Source organism: Chelonoidis abingdonii, chromosome 11 (assembly GCF_003597395.2).
Source record: "Chelonoidis abingdonii isolate Lonesome George chromosome 11, CheloAbing_2.0, whole genome shotgun sequence".
In the NCBI taxonomy this organism is placed as follows: domain Eukaryota; kingdom Metazoa; phylum Chordata; order Testudines; family Testudinidae; genus Chelonoidis; species Chelonoidis abingdonii.
Genome location: NC_133779.1, coordinates 37,195,315 through 37,223,130, shown reverse-complemented (window position 1 = coordinate 37,223,130; position 27,816 = coordinate 37,195,315). Strand labels below are relative to the sequence as shown.

Here is a 27,816-nt window from a genome sequence, read left to right as displayed (position 1 = left end):
GGCTCAAGGCCACCCAGAGAGTCTGTGGCAGAGCTGGGAACTGAATCCAGATCTGAGTCCCTGTCCAGTCAGCGCCATACCCACAAGATCATCCTTCCTCTGCCAGTTCCTTCCTGACCCCTTCAGCCAATGTCTTGAAGCATGCGCTTTGATCACCCTTGTTTTCACATGAATATCCAGAAACATTACGAGTCAGAAATAATGCAGAACCCTTTCCAAAAGCCTGACACAGTATTTGTCACTCTGAATTCCTGCAACAGTGAGTTCCACAGGTTGACACAAACATACGATGGACCCACACCTGAGAAGGAGGGCCTTGCATTGCACAGCAGGCTCTCAGCAGCTTAACGCACTGGACCTGTTGTAATTGACATACACGCCATATTACCGTGGCAGAAGCGCTTCCATAAAATTGGCTGTGATATGGGTGGAAATCCACCACTGATCCAGAGCCCTGTGGTAACTGTAGCAGCTGCCACGCATCCCCGCACACACACATGCTGTGTTACGAGGCCAGGCAGTTTCTCAGAAGGATGCAGATGCCTTAGAGAGACTCACTGATGGTGTCCGTGGCAGGCGGCTTGGAGGACAGTTGCCGAAGATGGGAGGCCGAGCTTGGCCCAGGGCCGGGCGTTAGGGAGTCCCGTGGAGGAGAGGAGCTGGAGGACTTGGAGGTGGGAGTGTTGGCTGAGACATCATTCTGCAATGGAAAGGAGATGTTGCCCTGCCCTGCTCTAGAGCCTTCCAGCCAAGGCCCCCCAGAGCGCTACCTGCAAATTCATGAAACCTCACACACCCCAGTGGGGAAACTGAGGCAGTGATGTAATTTACCCAAGCTCCTGGAGAGATTCCATGCCCGGGTTTGGTATAGAACCTAGGAGTCCTGACTCCCGGCCCCTCTTGCTACTTCAACCACTGGGACTGGATCCCACCCCTTTCCAGAGCTGGGAAGACAGCACAGGAGTCTTGACTCGCAGCCCCCTGCTCTGACCCCTTAGAGAACACCCCCTTCGAGTTAATACTTGCACAGAGAGTCTGCAGCCCCTGCCCCAGGATCAGGCCCATCGACCAGCTGCCCCATCCTGCCCAGTGTTTCACTGAAGGGGTGTCCATTTTTGCTCTCCTTGGGATTTTGTGGAGACTGATAGAAATCCAAGCGGAGCCCGCGAATCTCACACCACTTAGGGCATTTCGGCTGCTCTAATCAGATTATCCTGGGGAGAAATGCCAGCAAGTGCCAGCAACCCTACAGAGGGCTCCCAAACCCCTGCATCTGACAGATTGCTCCCGCTGAATCTGGTAAGTGTCTCTTGGTCCTCCGCTTGATGGCTGGGCTGGGAATGACAGCGCAATCAATACCCTCCTTCCCCATGCTTCCCTCCCGCTGATGTTTCAATCTGAGAATCAGGCTGTTGCTGGGCAAATCGATAGATTGCACAGTGCACGGAGGAGCCCAGGGGAATTCTGCAGGCAGCCGGATGGAAAATACCTACAGAGCCAGGCTCCAGTTACCCGCGTATTAACCTCCCTTCCAAAGGCACTCGCCCCTTGCCAGGCAGCGCGGGAGACCCACTAGCGAGAGCAGGGATTCGTTATTAATTAATCAGCATGCCAAGGATCTCCAAGCACCTGATGCACACTCATTAATTAGAGCCTCCTCATGCTCCCACGGTGCAATAGACACACTGCACAGATGGGATGAGGCAAGGCCCGGGGAGGGGAACTGAGTGGCCCAAGGATGTGCAGCAAGTCAGTACAGAGGTGGGAACAGAACCCAGGCATTCTGGCTCCCAGAGCCACTCTGCTGCAACCACTAGGCAAGGCTGCCTGCTGATTGCACAGCAAAGTCCACATACTGCCTGCATCCCAAACCATTCTGTCTCGCTGGGCAGCTGTTAACCCTTAGAGTGCTGGAGAACCTCCAGGGGACACACAGACCCTGGGTTTGACTCCAGCGTAAGGTGGCCTGGAGGGTTAACCCTTTAGGGACCAAGTTGTTTCCTAGGCTTCTGGCTGGCCCTCAGTGGGGGGAAGGAGGGAGGGATCCTGGCAGAAGAGGATTGTTAGGAGGAGTAACCCTTGGTCTGTTGTGCCCCCTGCCCTGGCTCCCGCTGCCACCTCTCCACCTGCCACAATCCCTCTTACCCCATTGCCAGTCTATGACCCCTCCAGGGACGTGGGTTGCATCAGGATAGGAGGCAGTGCAATGCAATTCTTCCCTCTGGAGGGGGCTGGGTTCTTCCCTGGTGTCTGGCAGGGGAGCCAGGGGAAGATGTGGGGTGGGCAGGGAGCAGTAGGATGATGGGGAGAGGGCGTGGTGAGAAGCTCTCTCATTAAGTGCTTGAGGGGTTAAGGACCAGGCGGGAAGCCCAAGTAATTGCATGTGATGGGGAAAGGCGCATGGGAGGGGATTGCGGGGGGCAGCATCCCTTTCCCCAATCCAGAGCTCCAGCAGGGGCAGCCTCCCGTGCATCCTCCAGGCTGGATTGCCTGCGACATGCCCTCTAAGCAGGGACAGAGAATCCCAGATCTACTGGCCAGGAGCTCCGGGCTCCCCCTCCCCACTCCCTGTGCTGCAGCAGGGACAGACACCCTGGGGCAGTGCCCTAGGAAACAGAGGTAGGTGCAGACCCCCCGCCCAATCCCACGGCCTCTCTCCAGCTCGCCAGCCCATCTCTTTACCAGGCTCTGGTCCTTCAGTTTGAGGGGCGTTGTGCTCCGGCTGGAGGCCAGGGAGGCTGGGCTTTCGGGCACGTCCCTGCGGGCGGGTGGGAGCTTAGTGCTGGGTGCATGGGCAGGGCTGCTGGGCTCAGAGGGCGGGTCCTGCAGCGGGGAAGAGAAAAGCAGACAAGGCCTTCAGAGAGGGAACCGGGGCCCAGTGTGCGCCCACTGCACAGGGACGGCACGGCCAGCAGCAGAGCAGGCTCTCCTCTTGCCACACCCCAGGGTCAATCCGCGGGGCCGAATGCAGACGCTCCAGAGTCACACAGGTGGTGGAGCAGGTTCCAGACCTGCTTTTGCAGATGTAGCCTAGGAGGACATGAGAAAATTGCCTCTGCTTTTGAATGAACTGGGAATTTTGCAAGCCATATTAATTCTCTCTCTTTTAATGCTTTGGGTGCTTTCCAACTGGCTGCAACAGGCAGCTGGGTAGCAACTGGGAAGAACTGGGGGACACCCGCCGATTTGCTACAATATAATCAACCAGCCGGACAAAACGACTGTTTGCAAATCAGTCGAGTCTCCACTCAGGGACAGGCACCTCCAGTTTGCCAACCCATGGACCTGGCCGACCAGGAAGACTCGTTCTTTTAAAATAACAGCTCTGGGGTTCTTTCTATTTGTCTTTCCAAGGTCACACTTCCCAGCTTCTCTCCATAGTCAGGAAGGCTAGAAACCGACTTGTTTTTTTTTAAAAAAGAAAACTGAGATTCTGATACAGTCACGGAACTGGGGCTTCCCCAAAAACACTGAATATCACGAGACTTGTGATACAACCACCAGAGGCGCAACTCTGTCTAACAGAATCACCTTCAGTTACCATTTTAGACCTGGTCTATACACAGATTTCAGACCAATATCATTATTCCAGTTCGGGGAGAGACGTTTCCAGATATGGTTTTATCAGTACAGCTGCTAGAGGTACCTTACCCCAGCATAATTCATTCCCCTTTCTGCACAGCTATTACCTGTGCACTGAGAGAACTGCCTCTATCCTAGGTTGCAGCTGTAACAGTAAAGTAATATGAATTGTGTGTCTAGACAAGGCCTTAAGAGATCTAATTAAAAACATCTCACTTACCTCATCCACTACTAGGTTATAATCGCTCTTGTCCCCGTCGCTGTCCTGCCGAGGGGAGAAACAGAGCCAGGAACAATTAAAACAGCAAAATACCGACACAGGGCAGATCTTCGAGGCAGTGCTGCCTAGTGGCTCAAGCACTGGATTGTGACTCAGAAGACCTGGGGTCTATTCCTAGCTCTGCCACTGGCCTGCTGGGTGGGAGAGTTACGTCGCCTCTTTGTGCCTCAGTTTTCCTATCTGGAAAACAGGCAGAATGATACTGATGTCCTTTGTAAAGTGTTTGACGCAAACTGCTGGAAAACACTAGATAAACCCTAAGGATTATTATTCTCTCTCCACTCTGTTGGCTCATCTCCCTGACCCAAAGCCCAAGGAAGTGAATGAAATGTTTCCCTGGTGACTTCAATGGGCTTTGGATGAGATCCCACACAAGCAAAGGCTGCGTCAGATAGAGCAGAGACCCAGAAATGCCTTGGATTTAAGGGTTCTCTGTGGAATTCTTTTATGAGGTATTTTCCCAAATATTTTTCTGCAGCACTTTAAAGCTAGTAAGCAATGTTGAAAGGTCTCTTTTAGTTAAAAAGTCTCTTCAGAGTCGCCATTTCCAATCTCCATAGGGTCCGGACCGAATTTTCTTTTTTAAAGTGATCATCATCATCCCCCAGATTTTGCCCCCAAATCTCCTGCAGAATCTGGAAGAAAAATTCCATAGCATCCGGGCAACATTAAAAACAACAGTCTGGACAAGTGTCGAATTGTTAGCAGTATTGGAAAAGAGGCGAATGCTCTCAACTGAGATCAGGGCTCCAATGCGCCAGGTGCTGTACATACAACTAAGGAGAGACTGCAAGACTGCAGTCTGACTAGACATGAGAGAAAAAGGTCAGAGGGGGAAACTGAGGCACGGGGGAGGGCTGTGACTTATTAAAGGTCACCCAGCAGGTCAGTGGCAGAGCTGAGAAAAAAATGCTGGTCCCCAATCCAGTGAACATGCCACCTGCCTATGCGACCCCTAATGAGAGAGGCTGGAGCAGACTCCCTCTGGGGTTCTGTTCTGGAGACAGACCAAGGCCTTGCCTCCAAAGACTCCATAAGGGATGGGAGCTCCCCCAGGGTGCAGGTTACCCCAGCAGAGAATCTGCCTCATTGACTTAAATGGCATTGAAGCTGATTTACACCCTGAAAGCAACATCAGCATAAGGCCCGCTCCATTCCTGCCCCAGATTCTTCTCAAGCAACTCCCGGGGAGGCACCCAGCTGCTCGTCCCCAAGGTCACCCAGCAGAGCCAGGACTAGAACTGAGGTCTCCCGAGTCCCCAGCCCACTGCATTATCCACTGAACCATGCGACCTTTCTGCATGAGGCCCTAGTGGGGACGTCTGCTGATGACAGCTAGGCTGTTACCCCGCCTGAGGCTCTCAGATAACCCTTTGGGGGTTCAGGGGGGCCTCAAGCTTCACACATGGGCAGCCCCCCGGCCTGATGCAGTGGAGTTTGCTACGGACAGGGCTGATGGGGGGGCAGGGGAAAGCCGGTACAAATTACCAGGGCCCAGCAGTCCGGAAGGGGGCCTGAGGCCTGGCTTTCCTGGCTTCATTGGTCCTGTTTAACCAGTCTGCCCTCACTGGGGGCCCGAAAAAATGTTTTCACCGGGGCTTGAACCCGCTCTCGGCGGCCCTGGCTATGGAATCATAGAACTGCAGGGCTGGAAGGGACCTCGAGTGCTCTACAAGTCCAGCCCTCTTCACTGAAGCAGGACTGAGTAAACTGAAGATAATCCCGGACAGGAGTTTGTCTACCCATTCTTCCGAACAGCCCCAGAGGAGCGGGATCTCCCTTTCATATCACTGCATGGCAAAACCAGACCTTGCCCTCTGCCACCTCCAGCACCACCCTCCCTCCCCCCACAGCAATACCCAGCCCATTCTCCCAGGGGCAGGGATCCTGGCTGCACTCACGTAATGTCCCAGCAAGTCCTTCTCCTCTCGTTTCCGCTTGAGCCCGGTGCCGCCTGGGCGCTCCTCGCCCTGCAGGCTCTCCGGAGGGGAGGCAGAAATGCTCTGCACAGGGGAAGCGAGAGGAGACCAGAGTTAATGCACAGCGAGGGTGGAGAGTCCCAGAAGCTGCCAAGCCATTTCCCACAGCTTCCTCCCCGGAGGCCAAGGGGAGTGGGGCTCGGCCCGCAGCTGCCAGCTTTGCGGCTGGCCGGCAGCCTGTGTGGCCTCACTCTTTTCAGAGTGAGGAATTAACATTATGGGCCCCTGGGCTCTGGCATCTGAACCCCTTCAAAGGCCAGGGTGGAGACTTTGGGTCTTGTAAATGCTGCCGCTCACATGATCTCCCTCGCTAGTCGGGGGGGGGGGGGGGGGGGCTTGCTTGGCCCAGACCTCCATCCTACCCGCTGTCTTGGCAGCAGGATGTGAAAGGGAGGTCAGCTCATGCCCTCAGCTCCCCCCGCCCTCCAGCTGCTTTTCTAGCACCCTGGGACCCTGCCCCTACCTGGACGCACCCCCAAACTCTCAGATTGGCACTGTGCAAACTCACACCCCAAATTTAAAAGGCAGAGGCAGGTTTTCTCCCAGTTAGAGCAGAGAGCGAGTATTAGGAGTCCTGTCTTTGGGGAGGGAGTGGGATCTAGCGGGTTACAGCAGGGGGGTACTAGGAGTCAGGACTCCGCGGGGCTACCCCTGGTTTAGGGAGGGGGAATTTTGTCTAAGGGTCAAGCGTGGATCAGGGAGTCACGACTCCTGGGTTCTGCTGCCCACTCCAGGAACACGGCACAGACTGGGCGCCAGGACTCCTCCGTTCCCTATCACCGACTCACTCAGGCAAACTACTTCTCTGCACCTTAGTTTCCCCATCTGCACAATTAGGATAATGATCCTTACTTCCCTCTCGAAGGGGGAGGCAAAGACCAGGAGGATTAATTCACTGAACGGTTACGAAACACTTCAAGAGCTCCCTGAAAAGGCACCAAGCAGCTGCTGAGTTTTGTCAGTTTCACATTCTGCCCTTAGCTCCCATGGCCAAGAATCATCCAGCGCTGGCTGGGAGCCTGTGCAACTGCCCAGACTGAGATCTGCCTGCTCCCCACACGCCTTCCTTAAAAAACAACAACAACCATCTCTCCTCTCCTGGGCTCAGCCACCTTGGGGCACGAACACTGTTCAGCTGCCAGCATGTCATTTCTTCAGTAAATCATTCCACAGCTGGGCTGGCAGGATTTTTGTGCTTGCACTGAAGGAAGACGGAGAAATAAAAAAAAAATCCACCCAGCCCAACAAGGCTACATGCCTTTCCACAGTCAGGCACCGCCAGTGCATCTGGCCGGGGGTGGTGTGTGTGTGTGTGTGTGTATCAGTTCAAGGAGAGATACCAGCCGCTGGAAGCCGGCACATGCAAACAGATCTATGTGCGGCAGGTGGGCCTCGTAAATGACCTACTTAAATAAGCATTTTCCAGAAGCAAAAGCGGGGGGGGGGGGGGCGCTGGGCCACCCCTCTCCCCACCACCACTGGAGGAAGCGCTGTGGTCTCTTTGCAGACCAGTCCTAAGAGAGATGTTTGTATACTGGCTAAATGAAAAGAACCGTCCAATAACAGTGGCCTCCCTTAGTCCCTGGACTTGAAAGAAGTTTTGCCCCTTTGGGAGATAATGAGGCATGACAGGAATGGAAAATCCTCATCAGCAGTCTCCTGTTTACTCTGCACTTCCCCGCCTTAACCCCTTCACCGCTGGAACTAGGGATGTGGGGTATGAAGATCAGTTAGTACATCCCTTTCCCCCCACCCCCCAGCCCCATTGGCTCTGGCCTGGTGTAGATTCAATTGTAACAAAATCTGTGTGGGCGTCTTCAATCCCTTTATCTCCTGCTACCATGTCTTTTGGTTTCCTCTGATAATAATAAAAACAACTCTTTCCTCCCCCAACCTCCACACACCTGCTTTGGCCAGATTCTGATCCCAGTGGATCTGGCGTATAATCTGGAGTGACACTGGATTGACACTGGCGTTACAGGAAATCTAATCTACCTGATTAGGTTGAGAGGATACTGGTCTGCAGGGGGTTGCAAAGTGGGCACTGATGTCAGGGTGCTTGGGCTTTGGGGTGCTCCCCCAGAGACATCCTGGGGCCTGATGTGCCAGGCTGCTGGGCACTTGCAGTTCCCTACAAGCTGTAGGTGGCCAGGATCTATGAAAATAAGGCCCTGGGGCACCTAGATCTGAAAACAAAATCAGTGGCCAGGCTGGTAAGTTTTGGCCTAAAATTGGTCATTCCCCACCCTCCTCCTCTCCATGAATTGGCATTTGTTTGGAGCAAAGATCTCCCACTAGTAAACTCAGACAGTTAATGCACGGGACTCCCTGCTGTAGAACGCAAACAGCTTCCAGGGATTAGTCACTTGTCTGGCCTCTCCGGTGACAACGTGCCAAGATGAAAAGGACAAAGGGCCATCAATCCTCAGGCTTCAGGGCACAAGCAGAGCCGTGGCTGTGGTCAGGCAGAATTTCCCCCAGTCTACCCCACTTACGTACTGCGGTAATGCCTGGGAGCCCCAGTCAGGGCCCAGAACCCCACGGTGCAAGGTGCTGTATGAACACACATCGTACGTGCCCCCAAAGAGCTTACGCCTTCCTCTAAGGATCTGGAATTGACCCTTTTTGGATCAATCCCCCTGCTGTGGCACAGTAACCACGGTTCTTTCTTCCCGTGCTGTGTGTGCTGGCTGCCTAGCACATCACGGGTCTAGCCCACGTCATTGCTCATCCTCGGAGGAATTACAAGACCATCCTTCATGGGGGATCGATGCAAATGACTGGACAGCTTGAGGGGCACAGCGAGATCTTTAACCCTTCCTTGCCCTGCCTCCACCGTTCGCTACAGACCAGAAAGGATGAACCACAAAGCAATTTAACACCAAGGCACCGCCAGTCCCTGCTCCCTGTGCCCTGTGCCTGCTCCCTGTGCCCTGAAGCATTCCCCAGCCTCCTATTCCACCAGGACAAATGCCTGAGTAGCATGAATGTGGGATACATTTGAATAGGGTCTTTTTGGCTCTACTGGGGAGATCAGAACACACTTCCTCTTCCCCCTCCTCCCACCAGGTTCCTGTCGAGTCACCTGGTTTTCACAGGTGGACACGGGTCAGGTGAGATACCAGTTCTGTGGGCTGTCACTCAGAGCCCATGCAAAGGGAGAGAGAGCTCAAAAGGTGGAGGAGTGGTTCAAGCCTAGAACTGGGAGCTCCAGACACGTGGGTCCTATTCCTGGCCCTGGCTAGATAGTGGGCAATTCACTTCCCTGCTCCGTGCCTCAGTTTCCCTCTCCATGACCCTTGGTTGGCTAGAGCTAGGGACTTGCTAAGTTGGGGTTTGATGCCAGGCACAGATGCAAGGGAGCGGCTTTAACTGGAGTCCTTGAGGGCCACGTACGAACCCACACGTGCTGTGTGCAGCCTGTGGTATGGAGGAATGCAACAACCAGGCCACCCCTACCCTGGCGCATCCCCTGGCCTGGCCCAGCCTGCTCACGCAGGTGACAGCGGTATATTGGCAGGCAAGGCTGGATTATGGCAGCACGGGGATCGGGAGGCACAGCACGCGCAGATGATCACTGCCAGAGCAGGGCAGAACAGCTCTCTCCTCGGCAAGGACGTAAGAGGCTATTTTGGGATGAGCCTGACCTTTAGACACTAGCCTCAGCGAACAGGCAAATGGGCCAAGTCAGATCTGAGCACCTCCATCATTAAACTGCCCCCTACAGGTGCACACCTGTCAAAGTAAGGGGGTTATTTTATCCCCCAACAAGGAACCCCTTTATCTAGCACATTCCCAGCTCAGACTTGATCACTGATCCCTCCCCAACTCTGCTTAGAGCTCCCCACAGATTTCATCTGGATCCGTTACCCTTCGCCTCCCATCCTGAGCTGCCGCGTGGCATTGCTGGGGTGCTGTTAAATGGCCACCATGTTCCACCCCAGAGGTGGCTGCATTTTAGTGGTGGGTGAATGGGTTTCCTGTGTGCTTTTTGTAGCGCTTTTACATAGGGTGAAGAGGACAGTAGGAGATACCCCAGGTAGCACTTTCTGATCTGTTAGGGATATGCCTGTTTCCTGTGGGGCTGGCTCGAGCGGACTGTACAGCCATGGGGGGGGGGAGGCCCCCCCAGTTCCCAGAAACCCCTTCAGTGGACACAAGAGTGTAATAGATGCACCTGTTTTACACATTGCAACCTGCAGGCACCTGGCCATGATTATTACTGTGTGTTCTTGACAGTCACTGCAGCTTTGATTTATGAGCTTCGTGTGTGTGTGTGTGCGCGCGTGTGTGTGTGTGTATAAAGGCTCTCAGGGGTGTGTGGGGGTGTGCACACGCGTGTTGGAGGGGACAGGAAGCGCGCCTCTCACTGCAGCACCGCACACAGCCTTTGTGCCTAGGAAGGAGGGCGCTGGGCTGACAAGCTGGGACCCATCTGCTCCCAGCTTGGCGGTGACAGCGGAAGTGCCAGACACTTTGCACAGAACAACAAACAAGGGTGAGGCCGGTGCTGCGCCCCTGGCCGGTTCGAGCTCCCTTCCATCAGGCCAGCTCTGAGCGAGGCTGGTTTCTAGAGGAGGGGAAGGGATCTGCCTTCAACTCTTTAGTGCTGGGAGACCCAATTCCTCCGTCCACAGCCCAGGGCAGCCCTCTGTAAGCTTCCCCCTGGCTCCTGCCAGCGGGCACTCGCCCTGGAGATCGGAACGGGAGGGGAATTCAGCCTCTACGGTCCTTCGCCTTCATTCCCGGGACAAATCACCTTGGCACTTCCCTGGCTCTTTCCTTCTGGAAATCACAGACAATTGAGCCTCCAGACCGGCCCTGTGAGGATCACAGTCCCCGTTTGACAGTTGGGGGAAACTGAGGCATCGAGCAGAGAAGCGACTGAGCGGCACAAACAAGTACAAGGCCATCATCCTTCTCCACCAACACGGGACCATGACTCATCCCCCACTCCTCAAGGCCATCAGACAGGCTAGATCTGAGTGCAAGTCCCATCCTGTGCACTCACCCCGGAGAGGGAAAAGCAAAGCTCTTTCGGGAATGCGCCAAGGATCTTTGCTTCCTTGATGCAAATTCCAGTTCTGCGCCGGATCCTCAGCGGGTGCAAACAGCTGTAGCTACATTTACCTCAATGAGTCTGGATCTCTGGATGGTGTAAACTGACATAGCTCCATTGAACTCAGTGGGGCCCAGCCCCCAGCTGCTGTCAATACGCCTAGCTCTGCTGAAGTCCATGGGGTTCGCCCCCCGGGGCAGGGGAGAATCCCACTGGAGTCAGATCCCCAGCTGGCGGAGGTAGCAGCAGCTCCCATGAAGTCAATGGAGTGATGCCAATTGACACCAGCTCCAAATGGGGCTTTAATACTGCTCCACCCTCTGCCCCTGGAAATAATCTGTCCACAGAAGCAAATTAAACGTGGATCCCGAGTGCTGCAGAAACATCCCAGGTTCTCTCCTGCTGGTTCCCCTCCAGCCGCGAATCCTCCCCCAAACCCCAGCTCAGTCTCTAGCCCTGGCATTGAAAACAAAGGGCAGCAGGAATGCTATCTCGGGGCTGTTTGCTTTGAAAAGTCTAGGCAACAAAACATTGCTGGGAATCCCAGTGCAACCACAAGAGAAGGTAGCCGGGCGCAAGGCTTGGAGAAAAGACACCCCTCACGGCTCTTCCTGAAAGCACCAAAAGGCGGAGTCTGGCTGAGCCTGTCCAGGGCCGCCCAGAGGAGGGGGCAAGTGAGGCAATTTGCCCCGGGCCCCACAGGGGCCCCCATGACAGTTTTTTGAGGTCCCTGGAGTGGAGTCCTTCACTCCCTCCAGGTCTTCGCTGGTGGGGGGTCCTTCCGCTCCAGGACCCACCACCAAAGTGCCCCGAAGACCTGCGGTGGGGGGTCCTTCAGCTCCGGGACACACCACTGAAGTGCCGGGTCTTCGGCGGCAATTCGGTGGCAGTGGCCCCCTGCCGCCGAAGACCCCAGGCCCCCTGAATCCTCTGGGTGGCCCTGAGCCTCTCTCACCAACAGAGCAACCCCTCAGCCCTTCATTCTCTCTGCTGCTCTGGGGCCTCAAAGGGTGGCCCCCAGGAATCCACCTGCCATGCAGGAGGCATCGCAGGTGTACGGCCTATGCACCAAACCTGCTCCCACCTATGGCCTGGCTGGAGTACCCTGCACTGTGGCTGACCTCTGCTTTCCAGGGCCCCACTGGACACCAAAGCCAGAAGCCTCTTTGCCCAGAGTCAGGTTGAGAGCTGGGATCCAAACTCAGCTTTCAGGCCTGTGCACAGCCCAGCTGACCTCATGTCTCCTGATCATTGCAGGTCGGGCGGGGATGAGATGCACCCACCCTGCCAGAGCACCAAGACTGTCATTTCAGTAAGACCCCTCGCTCATTGCTTCAGGTCCAACACCTTCCCTTAAGCTAATATCCACCCTCGCCCAGACAGGTCCTCTCCAGGCCCCCGTCGCATGGCTTACCCGGCTTGGCGTGCGCTCTGGGGTCCAGCCAGCAGGCAGACACAGGTGCGTAGATAGTCCCAGATCGGGAAAACATAAAGGGAGAACAAAGAGATTCCTTTAGTTCTGATGTCACATGGCCATGCCCAAGCCACAGGGGTCTGATTTGGGTTGTACGTCCCCAGAGTAATCAGGGCTCTCTATCAGCCAGGAAAGGCTGGACAGAGACATTCCTGACAAGCCGGCTATGGGGCACAATCATTTCCTTGCACTAGTGAATGGATGGTCCCGATCACATAGGAATAGAATTAGATCTTTCCACCCCATGGGCTTCATTCCAGCATCAAGGGTTACCTTGGAGGGAGGACGAGGTCCGGTCACTCCACATAATCACAGGTAAGCGTCTGAAACACACCCATCTGAGTCTGATGTACAGCCCTCAAGCAGGAATTCAGAGAACCCCAAAGCCTGAGGGCTGTGATGTAGCAGCTTGTACCATAAAGAGCAACAGTCCATTTAAAACAAAAGCAAATGTTCTCTGGTGGAGGACAGCGTGAACCCCTGATCCTTGGCCTGGGCTGCAGGGCTGATGTTGCTTGTACTCGTGACCCATACGGGAACTGCAAAATCTTCGGGTCTCATCAGTGTGTATTATAGCACTTCACAATCACTAACGGACTGTTCTCGAATACCAAGTGAGATAGGGAGAGTGCAGCGGCAAGAAATTGGGTGGTATCCCTTTGAATAGTCTGTAAGCCCACTAGTGGTCTCACTATATTCTGTGTTTTAGAAGCTGCCAGAGGCCAGCCAGAGCAGCTTGGCCTTGTCCATGTCTGGCCAGAGAGAACGGTTATTTGGAGCCCAGGCATACCTGTGAGGTGTCTTTGTATTGTTTTCGTTGTGTAAAGCTCAAAAGGCACGATAGGGACATTACCCCCATTTCACAGATGGAGAACTGATGCACAGAGTAGATGAAGTGGCCTGCCCACGGTCCCACAGCAAATCTGTGGGTGAGCTGAGAGGTGAAAGCACATCTCCTGAGTCCCAGCCTAGAGCCCAGTGTCTCTCCACCTTTCCAGATTACTGTGCCCTTTCCGGAGTCTGCGTTGTCTTGGATCCTTCCAAGTTCCACCTCACTTCAAAACTCCTTGCTTACAAAATCAGACATAAAAGAACAGAGCGTCCCAGCTCACTCGTGCTGAACAATGGCCGACTTTCTCCTTTTTACCATATAATTATAAAATAAATCAACTGGAATAAAAATATTGTTCGTACATTTCAGTGTATAGTACACAGAGCAATATAACCCAGGCGTTGTCTGTGTGCAATTTTACTTTGCCCTGACTTCCCTACTGCTTTTTATGTAGCCTGTTGTGAAACTAAGCGAATACTCCCCCGGAAGATCCCTGCATCCTCCCAGGGGTCTGTGAACCCCCAGCTGAGAACCACTGCCCTAGACCACCCTTCTGTGATCTCGTTAGCTACAAAGGGAGGGTCTGAACTTCCCCAGAGTTTGAGGATACTCAGCCTGGGGGCAGGAGAAAACAGAGGTTGGGTGCAGGAGGCAGATACACAATACCTTGGCTAAAGGGAGACAGGCTAACAGATGCTGGACACAATTGCAGAAAAAAGCCAGGTGCATCCCCATACCCACAGGCCCTGTGTGTGCTTTCCCTCTTCCCAGGCTTCAGCCAGGCCTCTTTTGCATGCAACACATGTGACACAAACACCATCTCCTCAAATGAGCCGAGATCACCAGGGGTCTGACTGCAAATTTTCAGCCTGAGGTTTTCTGCACAACACTCTCTGCTCCCTGAAGATCCTGGCCAGTAATGATCGCATCAGCATGTGGAGAGGATAAGTGGGTTCTCCCAGCAGAGTCCCAATCTTCTCTGGCAGGAGGACAGATGCTCGGGGATGAAGCAGACGGAAATCAAGAGATGGGGGTTTCTGAACATATTTAACCGCTCCAGGACTCACCGGCCAGCACTAAGGGGTGGGGATTACAATCTCATAATGCAGGATGGATTTAATCATACCAGCTCCTGAATAATTCACCCCTGAGATACTAGGATTACCCCTTAGATGTATGTAGCATTGCACGGGTTTTTAAGGGCAACAGGGACCATCTAATCCAACACAACCCAGCCCACAGGAGGACACCTACTGTCTCCTGCATCTAGCCCAGCAGTGCACAGGACAAGCTTCCTCCTGAAGCATCCATCGGCCTACCTGTCTGGTTCTCCGAGGGTTAAGCAAGATAGTGTAAAGCCTGCATTTCTCCTCTTCCAACTGTTGTCTTTCTTTGGGGGGTGGGGTGCACCCTTAAAGAGACACTGTCAAAATTAAAAGCGTGCACCAACGTGTGCAGATGGGTGAGGGGTGTATACACACACACTCAGCCCCGATTGCTGGTGCCACTTCTTCCACTTACAATGATCTAGTTTTGCTTTTAATAATGTTAAAAACATCGTTTCCCTTTCACCCTTTTTGTTCTTGTTTATATAGCGCTGCACCTGAGGGTTCTCCATCAGGGAACGGGCCAAAGCACCGTAATGCTTATTGCAAAGACAAAAAAGAGTTTGCAGTCTAGGTCTTGTCTGCAATTGAGCAGTGACCTTAGACTGGTCGGTTTCGCTTCTGGCATCTCATAAACCGGACTAGGGCCGTTGCGTTTGGGTTGCTAACATTACAGGGGGATGTGTGTGTAGAGAAACAAAACAAGTGGATTTAAAGGAAACCCTTTCTGTTTCCTTTAAATCAATCACAACAACAATTCTAGCACCTCCAGGGCTCAGAACACACTCAGAATCTCAGGGTTGGAAGGGACCTCAGGAGGTATCTAGTCCCACCCTCTGCTCAAAGCAGGACCAATCCCCAGATAGATTTTTACCCCAGTTCCCTGAATGGCCCCCTCAAGGATTGAACTCCCAACCTGGGGTTTAGCAGGCCAATGCTCAAAGGACTGAGCTATCCCTCTTAACCACAACCTATGTTTAACATACACTGCCCCTGCTGGAAGGCAGTATGGCCTAGCAGATAGAGCACCAGTGTTTAACCTAGGAGCCCTGGGTTTCATTTCTGGCTGGGAGGAATTGCAATAAGGCTCCAGGAGGATCTAGGCTGCCAGGTGACTCTGGGCAATGCTTTTCACTACGCAATGCCTCAGTTTCCCCATACGTAAAATAGGGGTTGCGAGACCTCTGTCACAAGGTGCTTTGAGCTCTGTGGATAAGAAGCGCTTTAGAGCTAAATACTCTGATGACCCACATTAGCCTTTAGCTAATTTAATGATTATTAAGATAGTAGGTAAGGGGTTGTAAAGCATTTTCTGATGCTGATATAAAAAGTAGGGCTGGCTGGAAAACAACAACTCCATTTCAACCTTTGGTTTCGTTCTGTTATCAGAGCAAAACTGAAACCCTTCAAAATTTTGTCATGAGAAAAGACAGAAAGTGAGCACAAGCACACACATGCAAGCAGGGGGGCGAGAAATGGATTCTCTCCACCCCAGAATAGCCTAGTGCACTCACCAGGACTGAGACACCCAGGCTCAAATCCATGCTTTGTCTAAGAAAAACGCCAGCGTAGGACAGGGAGAGGAGGAACACAGGACCAGAGCCACAGAAGGCGAGAGGTGGAGGTGGCTGTTTCATTCAGTTGCAAAGCAATTTCTGCCCAAGGAGCAGGTGGACACAGAACAAGCTGGGCTGAGTCCAGAAGGTAAAAAAAAAAAAAAACAATGACGGGACGTGACCGAGAAAGATGGAGGGGGCAGCGCTGGAGGTTGCAGCCGCTGCTGGAACCCAGAAAGATGCCAAGGGGGTGGATGGCACACACACTGTAGCAGGGCTACCCTCCTTCCTGATTTCCACCTGGCTCGGGGAAGCTGATTCTCAGGCATCTTCCCTGCCCTTGTTTGGCACCTGAGGGTCCAGGGCCTGGCTCCATACCCCACCCTCCTACCTCATCCAAGAGGGGCCCAGTCCGAGCCAGTTGGCACTAATCCTTGGGAGGTGCAAAGGCCCATTGTGCTACCTTTGCAGCCTTCCTAACCCTCAGCCGCGCTGGGAGGAGGAGACTAGAAGCTGGATGTTAGCCAATAGGGGGTCCCCCCCCAGTCCCCGAGTGGCAGTGCAGAGGCTGCAGCCACACAGAACAGGCTGTTAATGGCATCGTCCGCCCCAAACTGTTTGGAGACCGGACTAAGAAGCAGTTTGGATAACAGGACCCTTATTAGCTAAAGCCCCTGGTAAACGACGGCGCTTTCCAGGGAGGCATACGGAGCAAAGTGTCAAAGAAACAGCAGCAGCCCCGCTGATCTCCCTAGCAGAGTCCGTCACACGCGCCTTTGCGCGTGCGTTCACGAGCACACACTCACGTGCATACACAAATCCATGCATGTACAGTGGCACATACACCCCTGCATGCATGGGGCACACTGACAGAGTGACATGCATCCTGTGCATGGGTTTCACGGACACAACCAGGCACACATCCTGCACACGCGCCTGCGCCTGCTGGGGTCCACTTGGTGCCACAGCTGTTCCAACCTCGCGAGGCTCCAGAGACTTAATTAGCTTTATCTGTCACTTGCCGCACCCGGCGCTTTCCTGGCCAGAGCCGGCAGCTGCTGCACACCAGCAAGCCCTGGGTAAAGGGCAGAGTGGGGCGACATCTGCTCTCACTGCTGTGGTTTGCAGAAGGCCCCTGGTGGGGGGGCTGTTGGCTGGCACCAAATGGCAGTGCTCCTTAGGGACCAATCACTTCTCCTCCAGTCCACGCCCGAGCCAGCCTGGCTCTGCTCCCCAGGAGGAAGGGGCATCTTTCAGGCTTCAAAGGGCTAATTGCCCCTTGTCCCTCCCCACTCCCGCACCATGCAAGTCTCTTTCCTTTACCTCTGTTATTCTCAGCATCCTGAGCCCCCCTGTCCTCCTTTGCAGCGAGCTGAGACTGGGCCACCAGTGCCCCTGACAGGGCCAGGAGTCCCGAGGCGCCGGCCAGGCTGGAAGGCTGCATGCCCGAAGGGTGTGGGGTGAGCGGGATGGGAGGCGCATGGTGGGAGAGGTGCTGGAGCTGCTGCTGCTGAAGGAGAAAGAGCCAGGGCTGCAGGGAGACGCCCTTCCCAGGAAGGTCCCTTCCCCCTGATTCACCCAACCCCCCTAACCCCGCTACCTGTCCCAAAGCGGTTCCAAGACCCTTTGCCCAGCTGCAGCCACGAGCCACAGCAGCTGAGGCCTACGGTGCCCAGGGCTGAGCACAAACAGGGCCCCCCTGTCGAAGGTGGGGGGTGATCAGGCCTCTCTGCTGCAGGATGACCCCCAAGGCTCCCTGTGCTATTTCAACAGTTCCCAAGGCCCGGAGCAGCTCCTAGGTCAGTGGGAGTTTGGCCATTGCTGTCACAAGGCTCCTGGTCTCCACCCAACACCGCCCTTGAAGCCGTGACGTTCCCTCCCCTCCACCCAGCTTCCCTGCCTTTTGCTGCCGGTAGGGCACCGAGTGGTGCGTGTGCCACAGGGGGAAGACACCGTCTGGCTTGCTCAAGGTGGCTGCAAAGGAGGAGGACACAAGGGAGCATCCGTCCAGCTGGATGGGGGCAGCCCAGAGCTGTGGTCTGGGGTTACCCTGCCAGGGGCATCCCGGCTCCAAATTCCTTGATCAGAACTCCCTTCCCCTCCCCCATCGCTGGACTACTCACCCCAATGATGCTGTTCAGTTCCCCCATGGTCACCTGCTTGGCCCGCTCCACGGCTTGCAGCACCTGCTGCTGATGCTGGGAAAGGAAGGCACGGCAGGTCAGGAGCCCGGCCGGGTGTGAGCTCACGCCCCATCGAAAAGACAACTGAGCATCCGGGGGATGAGGCGGAGCTGCCCCCTCCTGGGTTATGGTTCAGGGGACCCTCCCAGGCGGAACACCCCCAGAGGCGCTCACCCTCCTGGGGATCTCCCTCTTACACAGCACAACTTTTTAACCCAGTGCAACCTAGTGTCCTCCTCCTCCACCATGCCAGAACTCTACCCATCCTGCATGCAGCCCGGTGCATGCCCTCTTACCTCCTGCGTCAGGAACGGTATGATCTGGGCACAGATAGCACTCAGCCTCTTCACTATCTCAGCCTGAAAGCACAAAAGGCAGCGCTGTCATGCCAGGCACTGGTGCTGCTTAGAAGGACAAGGGGTTTTTAAATCAAGTGCCCCCCTCCGAGCCCAGGCTCCATAGGAAGGCTCAGGGCTAGCAGCTGTGTTGATAGCCTAGGATAAACTCCCAGCCTCCCCTCCCAGCCTGCAGTGGGGCTCGGTGGAAGGACCAGGATGGATTCTCGAGGGATCCCTGCTCCAGAGTCCTGGTGGGGACTTCCAGTGCATGTAATACCCTGGGGACATGCCCTGCGATTTCACGGGCTCCACCAATCCTGCCGGGCACAGATCCTGCATGCAGCCTGTGCCTTTTGCCCATTGGTATGAGGGCTGGGTGCTTGGCTAACCCCCGTTTTCTGGAGTTTGCAAAAGGAGTCGGTATTCACCCAGAACACTTCCTAGGGGGTCTCTCGTCTGCCCCCAAGCACCACTGCCCAGACACGCGGAGTTCACGACACCCCTCCGAGGAGGGGAGCATTACGGTCACCGTTGCACGGATGGGGAAACAGACAGAGAGACTAAGTACCTTACAAGACAGGATTTAACCCTGATCTCCTGAGCCCCTGGCTCTCCTCGCTCACCTAACAGCTGTCTTTTCTTTCACGGCCAAGTCAACTGAAAAACTCTTCCTAGCCAAAGGACAGGCTGTGCTCAGTGCGGGGCACAGAAGAGCCCCGACGCTTGGCTGGCCCATGGCCAGAGCAGAGGGACCGCCCTAGAGAGGACTGGCTCCTCTGAATGATGTTTCTCTCCCTTCCCTGCCAAGTGGAACTTGATACCGAGAGCGTTTGAGCTGAAGTCAAACTTTCCAACCCACAGTGAGTTCGAGTGGGTTCAAAATAAGGCAAAAGCAGTTCATCCACCCGACACTGAGCTCTTTCTGGCAGGCTGCTCGGGGGATTCGGGGCTTTTCACTACAGGGCAGTAGCTAGGGATATAAACATCTGCTCCACCCCCTGCACTGGGCTTGATCTGTCACCCCCACTCATGGAATCTCTAAACTGCCAAGGCTGGTGGGCTGCCCAGACATGATTTATGCCCTGGTATTTATTTAGATGCATGATCACACTTCACCCTTCAGCTGGCTTTTCCATGTACTGATCTCACAGCCCTTTATGAAGAGGAGACAACACAATCATCTCCGTTTTACAGAGGGGGAAACTGAGGCACCGCAAGGCGCGGTTACTTGCCCACAATCTCAAAGGGAGTCAGTAGCAGGGAGAGGGGTAGAACCCAGGTCTCCCACCTCTCAGCCTCGCTTCCGGCCCCCTGCCTCCTGCACGAGAATAGTTTCCCAAGGGAAGGAGTGAAAGCCTCAGAGCTCAATAACATTTAAACCACATGCCTCATGCAGCAAATCCACCTTGGCACTCGCCTGGGGACACAGACAAGCTGGTCTGCTTTATTTTTCCATCTCAGATTTCTAGGACTCTCTGAGAGAGGTGCAGAGAGCTCGCGAGCGCTAATATAAAGCCCAGCGAAGAACAAAGGAAATCTGCCAGGCTCCTTAAGTAACACAGCCCCGGGCATTCCCTGCCACAGCCAGGGCAGCACATTGCACAGGCAACTCCACCCAGTCTTCCCTCCTGACACCCGCCAGTGACAGGGCACCTGAGCTGCAGCAACCAGACACCAAATGAGGTTCATTCAGCCCAGTGGAAATAAAAGTAGCATGACTCCTCACCTGCAGCTCTAGTCCTGCCACTCACTCCCTGCTCTAACCACTAACACGTACTTCCCCCCACAGCTAAAGACTGGAGCCCAGGAGTCTGCAGACTCAGGCTTCTGCTCTTAACGCTAGATCACACACATTCAGAACTGGGAATAGAACCCCGGAGTCCTGGGACCCACTCCCATATGGGTGCTAAACCCATAGGAATGGGTTTAGAACCCAGGAGTCCATGTTCCCAGGCTCCTTTGTTCTAACCACTTGGAAACACTCCCTTCCATCTCACTGTAGCTTTGTTGCCTTGTAGAACAAACAAATATGGTTTGTTCTCATTCAGCTCCCAGGGCTCCTGCCGGATCTCGGGATCCCACCAGAGTTTGGAGTAAATTAGGAAGCTGAGAATGAAAGTGACTCTCCCGCACCACCCTGCTAACAAAAGGAGCAAACTTGGAGGGCTGAGCCAGCTGGAGAAATATGGCAGTCGACTTGCCACTTTGTCAGGCACCGTTCCAAACTAATTTCCCTGGCAGAGAGCCCTGCGATGACTAGATTGATAAATCTGAAGAGGAAAGCAAATTACAACTGGAACAAAAGGACACCAGGATGGTGAAAAACACTCCAGCCTCTTTGGGAAGGGAAGAAAAGAAAAGATCCATTTGATTTTCAGTTCCTCTCAGCCTTCTCTCCAGCTCCCTGCTGTTCACCCCCAGCTTTCCCTGTAACAGAGGTGCCAGATAAACCATCGCCTAAGAGCCAGCGGTGCTAATGCCCACTGTGCTGAGGCCTAATTAGGGGGCTGCAGGCCAGATTTTTAAAGGTCTTTTGGTGCCTGCAGATGAAAATTGGCCCCAAGTGGGATTTGCAGAAATGCCTTGAAATCAATGGCGCTGTGTCTTTAGATGCCGAAGTACCTTAACAAATCTGACCCTTAGCCCCCCTCAGATTGGCTAAGACCCGAAGGCAGCAAGTGACCCCCTACCAGCCCATTGCTAGGTTCTTTACCTAAGCACACAGATAACCACCAGCTTACACTGGTTCCACACCTATCCCTCACACCTTTCTCCTTCGCAGCCTCCCACGTCTCTCTGCTTTAGCTGATCTCCTCCTAACTAAACCCACCCAAACATTATTCAACGAAAGAAAAATCATGGCGCTACCATGCTATCTGCAGCTATCACATTGATCATCCTGCTTAGGTCTTTGATCCCTTCCCCTGGGTCTGTCTAATCTGTTAGGATTGCAAGACTTTCAGGGTAAGGGCAGTATCTTACTCGGGGTTCTCCGTAATTCATAATCACACCCAGAGGTTCTGCCATGTGCATTTTGCAATTGTTATCGATTTAAATATTCACAGTTGCACAAAATTAGGGGTTTTAGGTCCCCCGCCCCAGCTCTCCCGGTTATTATCAATTTACATTTTCACAGTTGCAGGAAATTGTTGGGGAGGAGCGTGGCATCAGACAATATTTAATACTGAGATCCAGAAAGTTCAAGCTTTAGAACCATTCGAACACAAAACCTGTCAACATCACCTGTCAAAATCCACAAAGGGAACAGCCTTAAATCAAAAGTTCTCAGGCTGAATTTTTCTTCCTTTGTCCATCTGTAAATTTAGATGATCAGCGACAGAAATCTTTTTGCTGGGGTGTGTGCACGCGGGGTGAAAATGACGCTTGCCAACATTTACCAATACAAATGGAACCCTTCCAAGTCAACATACAGGCCAGCGGTGAAAGGGGCCCGTGGTCTGGTAAGAGCTTACACACTGAAGCAGGTATGTGGCTGTTCGGCTAACGGTGCCTTGGGAACGCCTTGCACTGGTCTCCTCACCTGGCTACCTATTGAATTCAAGTCCCTGAGCAGATTGGAGGTCCAGCCCCCAAGGGAACCTCAGTTTCCAATCTCCAGGCTGTAGTCCTATGGGATTAAGCAAATTCTCCCAGCCACCCTGAGTCTAAGCCAGAAGCTCTGCGTTCAGCCCCAACCCCAGACAAAGACACAGAACGGTCTGCCTCAGAGATAACTGGGGTTGGGGAACAGTTTCCAGAGATGCTGAGCACCCATGGTGGGGGGTTGCTCCTGCATCCTTATCCCATTCCCCCCAGCTAATCAAGAGCCCACCTCACTCACCTGCTTGTGCATTTCAATGTTCAGCCCATAAGACATTTCGTAGTACTGAAAGCAAAGCAGAGGACAGCTGGTTAGAAGAGGACTCCCCATTCGCCACCAGATGACAAACCAGCTACCAGCAGGTCTTAGTAGCCACTCCACACGGCTCCCTCCCCCCGGCCAAATTGGCCCTGATGTAACTCCATCAGCAGTCAATTACAGGGATGGGTTTCGCTCTTCCCAGGGTCAGGCTCAGATTTATTGACTGAGGGACAGATCCAGGATAGGCACTGGCCTCTTTCAGTTCAGGGAAGGTAGGAGGAGCCCACAGAAGGCCTGCCCCTTCAGATGAGGGAGGGGCCACAGGACCAGGATTCAGTTAAGCCGGGAGGATGAAAACAAGGACAGGGGGATGGTTCACCAGCCCTGGAGATTGAAGGCCTGTGTGTAGCCACCTGGGCAAGCTTCCTCAGCATTGTCCCTGGAGGGGAGTTCAGTCTCCATAGCCCAATCTAACCCAGGCCAACTCTGATGATGGCCTGTCACAGCTGATCACCACTGAGCGCTGGACTCTGAATCTCTGGGCCACCCAGAGATTAAGGGGCTGACTTGTCTGGGTCCAGCACTAACCACTGGGCAATACTCCCTCTGGCAATGAGCACCAAGGGCAACAATGGGTTTTCGTGATGGTGGGAGAGGCACTTGTCCACCAGGGACTGGACTGAGACCCACCAAACTCATATCACGAATGGAAATGTTTTTTCAGTCACTTACAATCTAGCATGAGTTCAGGATGGTGACCTGGAGAAGGTATATTATGGTTTAAAGCCGGTAGCTCAGGATCTTTGATTTGTCCTGTTGTCATAATACCAGGACAAAGGAGCAGTCAATGAAACAGAAAAATGGGAAATTCAAAACTGATCACAGGAAGTGATTTTTTTTCTCCAGACAAAGCTCAATTTAGCCTGTGGAACTCCTTGTCACAAGAAGTCACTGAGGCTGAGAACTTGGCAGGATCTGGACAGAGATCATACATTTGTATGAACGGCAACAGCCAGAGTGACAACAGTAAAGATTAAAGAATCAATGAACGTTCTGGAAGGGAAATAAACCCTCATGCTTGAGGGCATGCACAACCCCTAGCTATTGGGGTCAGGAGGAGGTTTTCCCTGGACACAGCTTGTCTCATAACTGCCTACTGAGGGGTTTCTTGCACCTTCCTCTGAAGCAGCTGGTAATGTCAGAGACAAGATACTGGGCTAGAATCAGACCCTGGGTTTAATTCACCATAGCAATTCCTGTGTCCCTATCCCATTTCCAACCTCAGCCCTAATGCCACCGGGCTGATCGCCAGAGGCCTATAATTTGCTGGAATTATGGGCAATGGCAAGTAGCAATTCTGATTAACCCCGCGATGGCTGTTTCAAGACGCCCCTCTCAGAGTTCATCCTCCGGCAGTACTTTGAAAGGGGTCGTACGAAACGACCCCCGGGGTTCGGTTTGCTTCCAGCCACCCTCTCTCCACCTGGAAGGGCTGGACGTCAATAGTTACGAGGCCAAATGAAAAAATGGCATCATTCCCAGCATCTAACAGCATCATGGCAGCAGCAGCAGACGGCGCAGCAGGAACCAACCGCTGCCAGGAATAGATGTTAACTCCTTCCTGACCAGTGGCCTTCCCCACCCCCACCCCCACCCCCTTGGGAGAGCACCCATAGGCAAGCGAGTGCAACATCATCCAGCTAGGAGTGGCGGTCCTTGGAGGCCAGCTCTCAGGCTGAATGGCTTGTTGACCTGCCCTAGTAGGATCATTACAGGGCCTGGGGGGGAGCGGAGGATCAAGAGACCCCTGGGGCCAGTGAAGGGTCTCTTACCATGACATAATGTCTCTGCATCTCGGTCTTCTCACTCGCCAGCTTCTCACATTCCAGCTTCAGACTGCAAGGGGAAACCGTCTTCATCTGCGGCCCCAGATCCACCTCCACCCCCAGGGGCGCTGGCTGCAGGAGCCACCCTGCACACCACCCACCCAGCCCCACTGCAGGGGAAGGGGCCATCCCTGCAGCAGGAGTCAGCCATCGCTCCGTGCCACGCACGTCCCCAGCGGCGTTCCACCAGCTGGTCAGTGGCTTGGAATGGTATAAATCTGGCCCCGGCCTGACACCCACCCAGCCCCACCCCCTGAGCTCCCCTCTGGTCCCAGCTCCCCTCCCATTGCTGTTCCCTTTGTAACACCGAGTCCAGCAAGGCCTTGCTGGGGCTTGAGAAAATGAACCTGCCTCCTCCCACTTTGCCTGTGACCCACAACACAGCTCTGGCACTCTCCTGACATGTATCCCCTGAACTAACTGTCCCACCCACCCCCCGGCTCCCTCTTCCTGATCTGTGACCCCAAGACCCCTCGGAGCTCCCCCTCTGATTTGTGTGCGCCCAGCCCTGCCTCAAACTCCTTACTTGAGACCCTCAGAATTGCCCCTCCGTGATCACCCCCTGCCTTACCCCTGGGCACCACTCTCTCAATCCCAACCCCCTTTCCCCTGTGATCCTAGACATTTGTCTATCTGCATCTCTCACCCGACCCCAGGACGGTCCCTTCCCCATGGCCCCCGCCCCCACGCCTGCCCGCCCCTCCCCAAACAGCCTGCCCCTCACCTGTGATACTGAGCCTGCAGGAACTGGAATTCTTCCTTAATCCGGTCGCAGATCTCCAAAATCGAGAACTTGAAGGGCTGCCCAGACTGAAGCGGAGCCTAGAGTGGATCAGTAACAACAACGCTGCTGCCAGCCCAGCCCACCCCATCGCCAACGCACTGCCCTGACCCACCTTCCAACCCCAATCCTCTCCTCTCCATCAGCCCCCACCTCCCATTCCAAAATCCAACCCTTCTCCTCACCCCCAGCCCATCCAGCACACCCGGAGCCCAGGATGGTACTTACAGGGTGCCGTCCTTGTGGGTACATCCTGGAGGACTTGCCCAAAATTGATGCCCACCGGAGGAGGGAGAACACCCTCTTTAACCTCCCCACCCTGGCTGCTGCTTTAACTTCTCCAAGAGCCGCTGGTCACCAGGAGAACAAGAGGGCGAAGGAATCCTGTCTCCGGGAGGGACGGATGGACGGATATTGGAATCTTCCTCCGATGGGCTTTTTTTTTTTTTTTTTTGGAAATACAATTATTTATTGTTGTGGGTACGGCTCAGCCGGGACGAAGAACATTTCCGTCGGGTGAAAGGGGAGAGAGAATTCCTCCCCAGTGGGTCGTGCTTGGCCGGGTCGCCTCGACCCCCCCATCGGACACAGGGCTGGGGGGAAATATAATCTGTCTTAAAGCACCAAAAAAAAAAAAAAAAAAAAAAAAAAAGGCAGGAACAGAAGGTCAGTAGAAAATCTGGCCGGATTTCAATAGCGGTCCCTGGCTAGAATGAAAACTGCCTCCTGGCAAGGCAAAGGCAGAGCAGGGGAGTCTGTCCAACCGGATCCTTAAGGTGGTCCTTTCTCGGTAGGAGGTGGCACCAGGGGCTTTGCCCGCTGGCTCTGGGCTCCATGCCAGGGATGCTTCCCACCCGCTAGAGGTGTCGGAGGGCAGCGAGGCCCGGGAGGCAGATTCCCCCCACTACACACCCCTGCTCTATGCCCGCCTCCCTCCTCGGGTGGTGGGAAGGCATGAGGGAAGCAGCTGCTCCCACTTCCCTAGCGGCTCCCCTACATCCTGCTGGACTGTGGGAGGATGGGTTGCTAGCCGCCTGGCCCGCTCAGTCTCCTGCTTGCTTGGCCTTTGAGGACAGGGCCCTGGATTTGGGGAGGGGGGAGGGGTTGGCCTCCTTGTTAGCCTTTGAGGACAAGACCCCGGATTTGGGGGAGGGCGGTGTTTGGCCTCCTCATTAGCCTTTGAGGACAGGGCCCTGGATTTTTTGGGGAGCTGGGGTTGGCCACCTCGTTGGCCTTTTGCATCACCTGGGCTGTTCAGCTCCAAGCTGGCTCTGCTATATCCCTGCGTGGGCCCCCTTTAAGTGTGGGGCTGGGCTGCCTCAACCAAAATGATGGGGACCCCTCCCAAATGTCCCTCCACTCCTGTGCAGCTCCCATTTGCAGAGTCTCTCCCTCGCACCCCAGACACACCAGCCTCTTCCAGCCCATCCCACTTTCCCTTCCTCTGCCCCCAGTTCTCTCCTCCATACAGGGCTCCCACCCCACTGAGATCTTCCGCTCTCACAGAGATCCATCCTGCCCCACTGCCAGTGCCTCAGACAGGTGGGCCCAGATCTGGGCCTGGCTGTAAGCCCCCACCCCCCCCGACCCAAATGAAGCCAACTTTAATAAACTTTGCCCTCTGGGAGCCCACGCTGCCTCCATCCGCCTGGTTTCATTCTTCCTGGCCCTTTGGACAACAGAACAGTCTGCCAGCATTACGCAGCAGCATCTCGCCAGCCCATGGCTTGACACTGGGCACTGGAAATAGCACGTGCTGTTCGCACAGCAGTAAAAGCATCATAAATATATAATCATAAAATATACTCAGGGTTTTAAAGCCTCTGTCTGACCCAGTGATCCAAGCCAGGCTGCAGTCTAGTGGCATTCCCTAGGCCACTGGGACAGATTTTCCTGGGGAGACAAGGAAAAAATTCAGAGCTGGTTTTCATGGTAGGATGGCACAGGTGGTTAGCCACCCCACCGCTGTGCCATGTTCCTTCCAGCGCCTCCTGCTGGGAGCAGACCGGCATGGCTCCCTGGAGGGTTTTGTAGCATGGTTCTTACTGAGTGAAGCTACACATGACATAGGTGGGACTTGGAAGTTCCCCACACCCACCTCTCCTGCACCCTTCCCTCCCGGGCCTCCTGCTGGCAGGGCCTGAGCCCAGACAAGCTGTGAACGGCCTTTCAGCCGGAATTCCCTACAGTGCCTCCTGCTGGAACCGCTGTAAGGAGCAATTTCTCCAGACCTTTGCGTGTGCGCGTGTGACTCCAACAGAAGAGAGTCCCCCTAAATGACAACCACGGATTATTAGGCAGGGAGGCAGCCTGGCTTTCCAGGCACCCGAAAAGCCAGGCCATGGATGCCTTCTCCTCCCCGAAACAGAATCCTCCAGTAGGGCCCCCACTCCCTGCAGGATCATTATTAATCATTATTATTACGCCCAAGCCTTCATGCTGGTGAGAAAACCAGCCCCTAGGTCCACCTTAAACAGCTTTGCAGCCTCTGCTACTGGGGCCCTGCTTCCATTGGCTGCGAGCGCCAGCCAATCGGCCCCGCCCGTTCCCACATGGGTCTCTGATGTCAAAGGCTTCAGAGGCTAATCAGGAGCGAGAGCAGCTGGAGGATAAACAGGAGTGAGCTGGGGGTGGGGGAGGGAACAGCCGCGGGGCAGGCTGGGATTTGTAGTTCTCTCTGCTCCTCCCCTCGAGCGCCTGGTTTTGCCAAGGCACAGCTGCAGCTGGGGCAGCTCCCAGAGTTGGTTTTTGTTGGAGGTCGGAGGTTGCACAGGCTGGGGGCTGGTGTGCTCCTGGGAGGGAAGGAGGGAGTCTCAATTTCCAAGCATCCTTCCTTGCTCAATGTCATCCTGCTTGGATAGACACCCAGACACACAGGGGAATCAGTCGCTGCTTCTT

General features: G+C 54.4%; 1 protein-coding gene across 6 annotated transcripts in view; it reads right to left on the bottom strand.

Annotated features, from left to right (window-relative positions):
- Positions 1-27,384, bottom strand: part of TLE2 (TLE family member 2, transcriptional corepressor) — a 35,910-nt gene extending 8,526 nt beyond the window's left edge. The window contains exons 1-14 of one of the 6 annotated variants that reach the window (XM_075070893.1): positions 27,150-27,384; positions 26,522-26,674; positions 25,147-25,532; positions 24,862-24,959; positions 24,084-24,147; positions 22,231-22,275; positions 18,348-18,410; positions 17,992-18,066; positions 17,192-17,378; positions 12,315-12,331; positions 5,764-5,865; positions 3,803-3,847; positions 2,683-2,823; positions 559-700 (exon numbers count right to left, since the gene is read on the bottom strand). In XM_075070893.1, coding sequence (XP_074926994.1) covers positions 559-700; positions 2,683-2,823; positions 3,803-3,847; positions 5,764-5,865; positions 12,315-12,331; positions 17,192-17,378; positions 17,992-18,066; positions 18,348-18,410; positions 22,231-22,275; positions 24,084-24,147; positions 24,862-24,959; positions 25,147-25,170 — 1,003 coding nt within the window. In that variant the 5' untranslated portion in view covers positions 25,171-25,532; positions 26,522-26,674; positions 27,150-27,384. Of the gene's footprint in view, positions 1-558; positions 701-2,682; positions 2,824-3,802; positions 3,848-5,763; positions 5,866-12,314; positions 12,332-17,191; positions 17,379-17,991; positions 18,067-18,347; positions 18,411-18,957; positions 19,114-22,230; positions 22,276-24,083; positions 24,148-24,861; positions 24,960-25,146; positions 25,533-26,521; positions 26,787-27,149 lie in introns of those variants that run through there. The other 5 variants (XM_032780561.2, XM_032780646.2, XM_032780490.2 and 2 more) reach the window with 5 other exon arrangements.
- Between the last annotated feature and the right edge of the window lie 432 nt (positions 27,385-27,816).